The 11,056-nt window shown below is 52.5% G+C and overlaps 3 protein-coding genes across 3 annotated transcripts; 2 read left to right on the top strand and 1 right to left on the bottom strand.

Annotated features, from left to right (window-relative positions):
- The first annotated feature begins 1,447 nt into the window (after window positions 1-1,447).
- NECHADRAFT_101828 (uncharacterized protein) lies at window positions 1,448-3,731 on the top strand. The gene has a single exon (XM_003040012.1). It carries the CDS (start codon window positions 2,010-2,012, stop codon window positions 3,180-3,182), a length of 1,173 nt encoding a protein of 390 aa, XP_003040058.1. The 5' UTR covers window positions 1,448-2,009; the 3' UTR covers window positions 3,183-3,731.
- A 329-nt stretch (window positions 3,732-4,060) lies between these two features.
- NECHADRAFT_85713 (uncharacterized protein) lies at window positions 4,061-5,461 on the bottom strand (the record flags this gene model as incomplete). Its single annotated transcript, XM_003039811.1, has 1 exon — window positions 4,061-5,461. The coding sequence occupies one exon, from the start codon at window positions 5,459-5,461 to the stop codon at window positions 4,061-4,063; it is 1,401 nt and encodes a 466-aa protein (XP_003039857.1).
- A 912-nt stretch (window positions 5,462-6,373) lies between these two features.
- NECHADRAFT_85712 (uncharacterized protein) lies at window positions 6,374-10,995 on the top strand (the record flags this gene model as incomplete). The annotated part of the gene is made up of 2 exons (XM_003040011.1): window positions 6,374-6,587; window positions 6,641-10,995. 2 exons carry the CDS (start codon window positions 6,374-6,376, stop codon window positions 10,993-10,995), a joined length of 4,569 nt encoding a protein of 1,522 aa, XP_003040057.1.
- Window positions 10,996-11,056: the final 61 nt, after the last annotated feature.

Genomic DNA, 11,056 nt, shown 5'->3' with positions numbered 1-11,056 from the left:
CAAAGTAATATTTTGGGCATGTGTCTTGCTTCAGTGTCTTTTTTTTTGGTGCTGTGCTCATCCAACTTGTGCTGTGCCCTGCCCTGCCGCCATCCATCCATGCCTCTCTGACTGTCTGCCCATGCCATGCCATGCCATGCAGTAGCAACCTAACCTTTCCCCCGCCGTCAAGTACCTAAGGACGGGACTTGTTCCAAGGCGGCTGTTACTGTTACTGTTACTGCTGGCTGTTACTGTCGAGGGTACCCTCTCATTGTTTACTGTAGGTACCTACTCTGAGAACGAGAGCGAGCGATCCATTCCCTTGTGTTCTCCTCCTCCTCCTCTGCTCACGCCCCCCCTTACCCCGGCCTGAGAAAGGTCCCCTTCCATCTTGCCGCACCCCCAAGGATTCTGGATGGAGAACAGCACCCCTGGTTGTCTTTTACTCTGTTTTCCCCTTTGACCTGGTGTGCAGCGATGCAGTGAGTGCAGGCAGTGTGCATTTAATAAAATCTCTCGCCATCCCGCCATCGCCCGCATGCTGCTGCTGCTGCTGCTGCTGCTGTTGCTGCGCTTCTGCTGCTGTTGCTGCGCTTCTGCTGCTGCTTTTGCTGATCCCATCTTCGTCTTTGGGTTAATACTACTTTCTCCTCTTTCCCTTTTCTTTTCTCTCTTCTCTTTTTCCCTTCCTCCCCCTCACCTCAAGACCTCCATCACCCTCTTCCTCCCATCAGCAGTTGCTAATAGCCACCAGCAGCCGATCTCTTGTTGGATCTCGGCTTCTTGGCTTTTTTGGCTTGCTTCTTTCTGGGGTGTCAACTGACTTGACTGGACCAACTCTGGCTCATACTTTCACTCTCCTCTGCCGCTTCGGGTCCAGTTCCAGCTCGCTCTCGCAAAGGCAAGCAAAGCAAAGCAAACTCTCAGCCCAGCCCGTCAACCTAGTCCAAAGCCCGCCACTCATCAGGCCCACCACTCGGTCGTTAGTGGACTGTGGCTTTCCCCTTCTCCCCTCCTTGGACCGAGATACCCCCCTGGAGAAAGGGCCCTGGAGCATCGGACAATAGCTGCCAGCCGCGCCCTAGCCTACCTGGGTCATCGTTAGCTGCCTCGTAAATAACGAGTTCCAGCACAAATCCGCCTTCCGCGCCCTCTAGCTTCTCCCCGCCGCACCACCCCGGAGCACTCGCCTCGCCTCGACCTGACCTTCAAGAGTCTAGTAGTCTTTCGAGGTCAACAAGATTCTTGGTTACAGTGGAATTGGGTCGAATACACGACGACGACGAATACGAATAGAACGACTCGGGAGCCGCTGGATCGTGCTTTCACCAACTGTTACCGTGTCTGGCTGTTGGCTCATCTTACGTCCATCCATTCTTAGTGGACCCATCAACCTTCCATCAGCCAACCCAACCTAACTCGATTCTCGCCGAAAAAGGTCATCATTACCATTACCATCAACCAACAACAACACCAACCTCACGAGTCTTCCTCCTTGGCCCGCGATCCTCGGCCTTTTTGACTAGATCCTCGCCAAACTCTGTCTCGTGCCGTGTTGCCCTACATAACGACATCCGCATCTTCCGCCCTACTCACACCTATTTCATCCCTGAGCACCGCAAACCTGTACATCTAACGAAGACCACGACCGTTAACGACCATCACGAGACAAAGACCGTACGAGTCTCCGTCATAACCTGATTCAATCCTTCTTGGATGATTATGTTTATTGCTTCAACACATTTGATCCATTGATACCTGCCGCTGTCATACACGGACCTCCCTCAGCACCGCAGCCGCACCACACGATACGACGCCATCTCCAGACAAGTATTCGCCACTCACCACACCAATTCCTCATCGTTCGTCCGACTGCTTCCGACGCGATACTGCATCACCGCAGTTTCCCTCATCAACTCTATCCGTCCCGTCGGTCCTTGTGCGACATTTGGGGCGTTGGGTGATAACCACCTAGCCCCCTTTCATTAGCCAACACGGCTCCTCCGCGAGAAGCAGACTTCCGCGACATGGCCATGGATGCGCTGAAAAACCTCTCGACAAACGTGCCTGACTGGCTCAAGCGCCTCGATAACCTCAGCGGCCAGATCGACCGTCGTCAGGCCGAGCTGGCCGCTGTCGCCGCTGCCGAGGGCAAGAGTGCAGAGACCAAATCCCTTCGGAACAAGGGATCGACCGAGTCCCTCAAGCCCAAGGATGACCCTCCTGTAGTTCACGCCGAACCCCCCGCTGGAGATGCCATTCTCGAAGACCCTCCCAACGCGGAGCAGCCCTCAGAAACTCACGCGGAGCTACCGAAACATACACCGAGCCCCGAATCTATTCAACAGCAGCAGGAAGTCATCAAGGCGGCGCGTGCCCGAGCACGAGCTCAGGTCAAGAAGAAGCCCAAGTCACCATCCATGATGTCGAACGAAGATGCTCCCCAAGCATATAGAACACGCAGCTTGATCATTGTCTTTTATGACAGCTATGTACAAGGGTTCTTTGACGAGCTTGTGAGGTTTGTCTCGTCAAGCCGAAACCTGATGCGCAAGGCCAAGATGGCCGCCCGAGTTGCCCAGATCAAGAAGCTCGCCGAGCAAGATGTATCAGAGGATGGAAGCAATGGTGAAGACGATCTTCCTTCATTGCGATATATGAGCAGCAGACGATTCGGTCCCATGTCAATATCCCGAAACGGTCCCAACAGTGGACCACCCGATGTATACGACAACCTGGATAAGGGCCTCGAGTTTGTGCAAAGCATGTGCGAGCATGGTGCCCATCAATTCCTCCGCGATGGAGACTGCAACGACGAGATCTCCAAGGTCCAGAAGCGACTCGCCGAGGTTCTGGAGATGGCCAACAAGGAGATGGAGCGTGTGCAACGTGAGGAGCCTGAGCTAGCAAAAGAGACGGGTGAGATAGGCAAGGTTCGCACAAGAAGGCCCATCAGCATGCGCCGGGATATGAGCGTTGGCCTCAAGGAGGGCAGCCCGACACCTACCAAGGAGGAGAACAAGCTGGAGCCCGCCAAGGAAGAGCCCGGCAAGATAGAAGCTGCCGAGCCAGCCCAAATGGACCTCTCAGCACCTCTAGCAGTGGATCCAGATGTCATGGAGGCCGACGAGGGCATCGACATGGAGATCCCCAAGCTACAATATCGATCGACCCGGGCGATGCGGAACCGTGGACCATAGAATGGACACGAACCGCGTATTTGGGCGATAGCCATCGAAGCGCCGTGACGGATATTCCTTGATACCTACCGCAACATCAACATCCATCACACATCCATCATATTGTTTGTTAGCCTTTGCTCTGCTCTGCTATTCATTCATCAATCACTGGCGGCGTCACGGACTGGGAGAAGAAGAAACTCGAGGGAAATGATTGGATATTATTTTTGTCACCAAAACCAAACCCCCTTCTTTCACACATCTCTTGTCTATCTACTATTTACGAAGCGCGAGCATTGCATCCACGCGGGATGACCTTGTCCTCATTGTCAAACTTTTTGTCTTTTTTGTCCCTTTCTCTCTCTTTTTTGAACATTCTGGAGCCTTAAAAAAGAAAGACCATTCATAGCGTGGGGTCGTTGCATGCTGCTCTCGGGGTCGGGGTCTTGTTGTTGATCTTTGGACATCATGTTCTATTTTTTTCCATATATCTTATCTTAGGTTCACGGTTACGAACAAATGGGAATACCTGAAAAGAGGTTGCACGAGATATCATGTGCCTCGACTATCATCACTATTGTTCCTGTGTTCCATCTACATATCTCGTACACTTTTATACATGTGAATGCTGACATTATGATACAGGCCCGTTCTTTGGCAAACCCTTGATGCGACTCGAGGGTATCACTAACCTCCCCCCTTCTATCCCTGACCCTTCCATGACTCTGCATGAGAATTCCATGACCTTGGTTTTCACGATGCCCCGTCCTGTCCGAATTGCCGCCTAGTTTCATAACTCGCGATGCAAAAGGCGATGGTCCTGAAATGCGGCTGGAATGCCGCTACAATATAAGCCCCGGACATCGAAAGCAACCCAACTCTCAAAGGGCGCCTGGCAATCACGGCGCCAGGCTATCACGGTACACCTCTAGCCACTGTGCCTGAAGTTCATCGGTCCCGAGGATCGTAGGGTCGTCGCCGTCTTCAGGCTTCAGCTTCCTCGCTGTCCACGTCACGGTGAAGGTGTACATCCTCGGTCCAAAGCCGTATCCCATGCGCTTGTAGGTTTCGATACAGCACATCTCTGAACTGTCTTCGTCAGAGTCACCAGAGTCGTCAGGGTCAGAATCCAGGGATTTCTGTGGGCAGTCTTCATCGAAACAGATGATGGTCGCTCCCATGTGTGGCGTCAACCCGCGCCAGCTGTACACCTTGACAGGGTTATCCTTTGCGCTGAGATAGTAACCCTTCATCTTGCCGCCCAGTCGGAACATCCAGACACGCTGAGCCCACTCGGCTAGCTCTTTGAGTCTTTCAAACTGATCCTCACTGTACTCAAAGTCCATGGTGAACCGCTTCAGGTTGGGTATCATGCTGAGCGACTCGCCCCAGGTTAACTCTCCGTTATTGCTCTCCCGTCTTGTGTATGGAATGGGCGGGATAGGAGCTCGGCCCTGGCGGTGCTCTTCTTCGAGCGCCATGTGATCTTGCATTAATTGCCAGTCATCATCTTCGTCGTCGCGGCCGTCGCCATAGGGGGTGAGCTGGAGTCCAAAAGTTTCTGACCCATCACGCCAGTCGTTCTTGCGGAGAGTGATGCGAAGGTCTTCTACACAAAGTAGGTTTTTGTTTGTGTCGAATCTCTCGAGGAAATCAGTTTCCAGTAGATCTTGGTTGTAGTAGACCTCCAGCGATGTCAATCGGTTAGCGGTATATCGCGTCATCCGCTGCCTGCTGTGCACGCTCGGTCTTGCATCGATCCTTAAATTGGTAAGATCGGCGTCATAGAAGATGCGAAGCGTAGCGTTCTTCATGAGGAGATCTCGTGCTTCCAGAAATATGCGTCGGCATGTGCGCAAAATCGAGGTATGCTGAAACCTTGTAGCCGATGTGCCGGGACGGAGCCAGAATGGGCACTCGCGAAAAAGCTCCCTAATGGGTTTCTCCCGCGGCGAATAGTAGTCGAGATCAATGTTTTCCAGGCTGCTATGCTCGGGCATGGGCTTGGAGGTGTTCTCAGGCAAGTCGCACACCAGCCATTTCGGCTCAGGAATCGGGAAACCCACTCGGGGTTGGCCATGGATGTCAAAGTGGCTGTCATGCTCTGACAGAGCATACGAGAAGATTTCCTGCCGAATCTCGAAGGGAAAGCGTGCGAAGAGAGGGCATGAATCTTGGGGATCGATGGTCCATTGGGTGGCTTGGATGCTCATAGAAGCCTCCCGTGGCATGGCCTCTCGTAGTAGCTGGAGGAACTCTAGATCGCCATTTGCCATTTCGACGAGGTCGTCGTCTTCCATGGTTGTGGGCGTGCAGAAGGCAACGGCGGCTGATGGCGATAGAGTTTGGATTTTGAAAAGGTAAATGTGAATTTGAATGAAAAGGTTGAGTAAACAAAGTCGTGAATTTTATTGACCTGCTAGATATGTGTTTGCCGTGTAACAAACGCAGGCCGGTGGTGAGCACCGTCTTGCAGCTGCTGGGCACTGCCTGTCCTCCACATGTGTAGCGGCCAGCAACAGCTGCAGATTCTGCTCTTAGTGCATAGCATTGTTACAAACAAATGCTTTCGACTCGAAAGAGGCCAAAGTCGTGGCAGATACGAGTGAGGCTCAAAAATATAGACCCAACCACATGGGTCAAAAACAAGACACCAATACAACAGACAGATTTGCTTACCCTTCTCTAAACATAATTAATAAATTATAATAAAAATATATAAAAATCTTTTAATTATTATATTATCTCATTATATCTTTTATGAATTAATTATCGGGGTTACTGACGTCGTTAGGTCTCTTGATACTCTCGCATCTCATTTATTTCTTTGCCCGCGTGCCAACTTACACGAAGTCGTCGAGGTGGTACCGATTCACGAGCTAAAGCTTAGGCGGGTGTTGCACCAATAAAAGGTTGTTGCTTGCATGTGCCCCACAACTTGACCGCGTGAATGCAATCACTGGCCGCGATTCACAGGCACCACCACAATTACCAGATGACGTTCTGGGGGAAAGCTCCATCTTGAACCTACAGCAACTAAACATCTTCCCTCCTCCGCCAACCGCTGAAATACTCGAGACTCTTGCGACACCGGACCACTTGAAACGATAGCGCACTCTTCTCATAGCCCCTCGTCCAAGATGACGACAGCTTCGCGCATCCTCCGATAGCTATCACGACAACTCTAGCTTTCCTCCTCCCCCGCCAAAACCATGGGTCAAGGCTTCTCCCTCGCGACGCCGTCCGTCGGCTCCGCAGGCATCGACACTTCGGAACTGAGCGATGTACACTACGAGAAGAGCATCGGCAATGCTCGGTTCATGAAGACTATCCGAGGACGTCATGAGAACGGTCTAGTTCTCGTCAAGATCCTCGTTAAGCCCTACCCAGAGGTCAAGCTGGACGAGTACAAGAAACAGATAATTGGTAAGCTTCATGTCCACGTGCATACCTCATGAACCTGCCCTGACAGTGCACAGAGCAGAGCAAGGCACTCGCGAATGTGCCCAACGCCCTTGGATTCCAGCGCATCATCGAGACCGACTCCAACGGCTACCTCGTCCGCCAGTTCCTCTACAGCTCGCTGTACGACCGTCTTAGCACTCGGCCGTTCCTCGAGGACATCGAGAAGAAGTGGTTGGCCTTCCAGCTTCTCTGCGCTCTGCGCGACTCCCACGCCCGTGATGTGTACCACGGCGATATCAAGGCGCAGAATGTCCTCGTGACCTCTTGGAACTGGTTGTACTTGTCCGACTTTTCGTCCGCCTACAAGCCTGTCATGCTCCCGGACGACAACCCAGCCGACTTTTCATACTTTTTTGATATATCGGGCCGCCGTACGTGCTATGTCGCCCCGGAGCGTTTTTACGCCGCGGGAGAGGTGCCTCCGCGAAAGGCCAAGATGACCTGGGCCATGGACATTTTCAGCGCCGGCTGCGTTATCGCCCAAATGTTTCTCGAGTCTGAGATCTTTAGTCTGGCGCAGCTGTACAAGTACCGCCGTGGAGAGTACGATCCTGTCATCACGCATTTGAGCGTCATCTCAGACAAGGACGTTGCCGACATGATAGCGCATATGATCCAGCTGGACCCCGAGAAGCGATACTCTGCGGAGCAGTACCTGGAGTTCTGGAAGGGCAAGGTCTTTCCACATTACTTTTACAACTTCCTTCACCAATACATGGAGCTCATTACCGACCCTTCATCGGGCAACAGCCCCATGTCTGGTGCGCAGAAGAACCTTGGAGAAGCCGATGATCGAATCGACCGCGTATTTTACGACTTTGACAAAATCTCATATTTCCTTGGGTACCAGCCTGAGAAACGCACCTCAAACGCCTTACAGCCGACCTCTAGACTCAGTCTCTCTCATTTCCCCGTGAGGCTCAACATACCTAATCACGACCACACCGTCTCGCCAGATCTGGAACCACCAGAAGATGACGGGACATTAATATTTTTGACACTCATTGTGTCCCAATTGAGAAACACGGCTCGGGCCTCTTCAAGAATCAGGGCATGCGATGTTCTCTTAGCTTTTGCAGAGAGACTCACCGATGAAGCTAAATTGGATCGGGTGCTGCCCTATCTAATGACCCTTCTCGTTCCAGATGAGACGGATCTGGTTCTAATTGCTGCTATCCGGACCATTACACAGCTCTTGCAGCTGGTCCAGATGGTTACGCCTATTAACTCCCATGTTTTGGTTGAGTACGTGCTGCCGAGGATGGAGATCGCCCTAGGAACCAGATTAAGAGCATCCAGTCCTCTGGTCAGGGCGACCTACGCCTCTTGCTTGGGTAGCCTTGCGATTACCGCCCAGAGGTTCCTCGATATGGCATCAAGTCTTCGGCCTGATGGTTCAATGCCCATTGCTGACCCTGAAGTTGAGCCTGGAGTGGATGCCAAGGCCAACTTTGAAAGCGTCTTTGACAATGCTGGCCGGCAGCTGTTTGAGCTTCTGGAAAGTCACACTAAGCAACTCGTTGAGGACTCGGATATCTCTGTTCGCCGAGCATTCCTGGCGTCAGTACCCGAGCTATGCTTGTTCTTTGACGACCAATCCAACGATGTGCTCCTCACCCATCTAAACACCTACTTGAATGACCGTGACTGGACTTTGAAATGCGCCTTCTTTGATACAATAGTCGGCATCGCAATCTTTATCGGCAGCACGAGTCTAGAGGAGTTTATGCTGCCGTTGATGATCCAAGCCTTGACTGATCCCGAGGAATATGTAGTGCAAGCAGCTCTTCACTCGCTTGCTCAACTTGCCGGTCTTGGTCTTTTGTCGAGGCCCAAGATCACCGAGCTGGTAGACCTCATTAGTCGATTCACCATGCACCCAAACATTTGGATTCGGGAGTCAGCGACAGAGTTCCTGTCAATGGCTGCAAAGTTCCTGACGGACGCCGATGTCACATCAAACATTATGCCTCTGGTGCATCCATTCATGAAAGTCGAGGTTCTGACAGACTTTTCTGAACTCAGCCTCCTCGACGCACTCAAGAGGCCCCTATCACGAAACGTTTTCGACCAGGCTATTACATGGGCCCTGAAGACGGAGCGCGGTATCTACTGGAAGCCTTTACAGAAACTCAGACCGTTGCTGTTTGGATCCAGGGGATCAATATCAGGGCGATCGTCTCGAGATTTGTCGCAAAGCTCACTTGGAAGAGTGGCTCGCAACGACGAAGATGAACAGTGGCTTGCCAAACTCAGAAACCTGGGGCTAAAGCACGAAGATGAGCTGAAGCTTGATGCCCTGAGAGAGTTTATCTGGCGCCTGAGCAAGATGAAGGCTCGAGATGCCTCACTTACAGACGGAGTCACACCTCAAGGGGTCGTCTCCCTGAAGACCCTGGGCATCACTCCTCAGACGGTGTTTTTTAATGATGCACCTCTGCGAGATGCGGCGGCGATCGTGGACGTCGACATTCCGGCCGAACCTTACACTATCGCCGATGCCCTTTTGGATGCCTCGATGACGATTGATGATGCGTTTGGAGGACGGAAGAGAGTTAATCGACGGGTGCAAAGTGTTGGACCTCGTTCACCGCATCGGCTGTTATCGCCAACTAGTACTGGCCATATGCATTCCAGAACATCGTCAACGACTCGCGCAGGAGACGATGAGTCGTCTGTTGCAGGGGGGTCTAACCCTTCTAGAAGAGCTGTTCGGTATCAACCGAGCGCACTCAGCCTGCTTGATCGCAAGGACAAGAACAAGTCCATTGCACAAACCGGTATGACGGATGCTAATGCATTTGGTCAAGTGGAAGGACCCTTTGCTCAAGCTTCACCGAGCAAGCCGCCGTCTGAAGGGAACGAGGGCGAGAGTACGCGCCCAAGAATATTGAAGCACAGCTATGAAGGAACCGATCCGAATATCCAAAGGATGCTCGACAATATGTTTGTCGAGAACCTTCCCCGCGATGTCATCGAGTTCGGACCCATGGTTACGCCTATCAAGAGGACCAAGGCGGCAAATCGCATTAGCAATGCCCATGGCGAAGACCCCTGGAGACCTGAAGGGCAGCTTGTGGCAACATTTGGCGAGCATAAGGGCCCCGTCAACAGAGTGATGCCATCCCCTGACCATGTATTCTTCATCACTGGCGGTGATGATGGTACAGTCAAGGTGTGGGATACGGCGAGACTCGAACGAAACATTAGCCAGCGCTCCCGGCAAACACACAGGCATGGCGATGGCGCGAGTGTTGTCGCACTCTGCTTTATCGAGAACTCACACTGTTTCGTGAGTTGCGCGGTTGACGGTAGTGTCCATGTTGTCAAGGTGGACACGCTCCCTGCTAGCGGAGTGATTAGGTATGGAAAGCTGCGTGTTCTACGCGAGTATCAGCTCCCTGAAAATGAGTTTGCGGTATGGTGCGAGCATTTCCGGCAAGAGTCGAACTCTGTTCTCATTATCGCCACCAACCGGTCAAGGATCTTGGGGATTGATCTCCGAACGATGAACTTGTTGTATGTTCTCGAGAACCCGGTCCATCATGGCACACCTACTTGCTTCTGCGTCGACCGGAAACGAAACTGGCTCTGTGTAGGGACCTCGCACGGAGTGGTAGATCTCTGGGATCTTCGTTTCAAGATGAGACTCAAGGGATGGGGGCTGCCAGGGAAGGGGTCCATCTACAGGATCTGCATCCACCCCACAAAGGGCCGTGGCAAATGGATATGCATCTCTGGCGGAACAGGCCAGGGTGAAGTCACCGTCTGGGACTTAGAGAAGACGGTTTGCCGAGAGATCTACCGAGCTGGAGGCAGCAAGGACGGATTCAAGGCCTACGAAGCGTGGGATGTCGATGAAGACAAGCGGGAAGGCATGCTGGGGAGATATGCCACCAACATCGAACACAATGAGCTCGCAAACGCAGACCGAGGAGTTCGAGCTATGATAGTGGGAACAGCAACAGCAGAGGACTCGAGAGACGTTAGACACGCCTTCATCATCACGGCTGGCTCAGACAAGGTTTTGCGATTCTGGGATCTTTCGCGGATCGAGAGTTCGTTCATCTACAGCGGACTCTCACCAGACTCACCGAAGCCGACTTACACAACGTCCAACCCAGTCACTGCGCTGACGCTAAACATTGAGCGTTTCCCCAGACATGCCCCAACAGCTCCCAATGCGGGCTCGGGCTCCAAGACAAAGTCATCAAGCGGGCGGCAACCACGGTCAACGGTCATTTCTCTCCAGCAACAGCAGTTGCTGCAGTCTCACATGGATTCTATCCTAGACGTGGCGTTGTTGGAGCACCCCAACACCATGAGCGTCTCGGTGGATAGGATGGGTGTAGTGTATGTGTTTCAGTAGAATTGGGACGCGATGAGGGTTGTTGGGTCGGAGTTTATAGGCAAACCGAGGTCGAGGACAG

Source organism: Fusarium vanettenii (assembly GCF_000151355.1).
Source record: "Fusarium vanettenii 77-13-4 chromosome 10 genomic scaffold NECHAsca_82_chr10_2_0, whole genome shotgun sequence".
Lineage (NCBI taxonomy): Eukaryota > Fungi > Ascomycota > Sordariomycetes > Hypocreales > Nectriaceae > Fusarium > Fusarium vanettenii.
This window is presented reverse-complemented; position numbering and strand designations above follow the sequence as displayed.

Coding starts and splice junctions, on each gene's coding strand:
- NECHADRAFT_101828 (XM_003040012.1), top strand. CDS start 2,010: ATGGCCATGGATGCGCTGAAAAACCTCTCGACAAACGTGCCTGACTGG.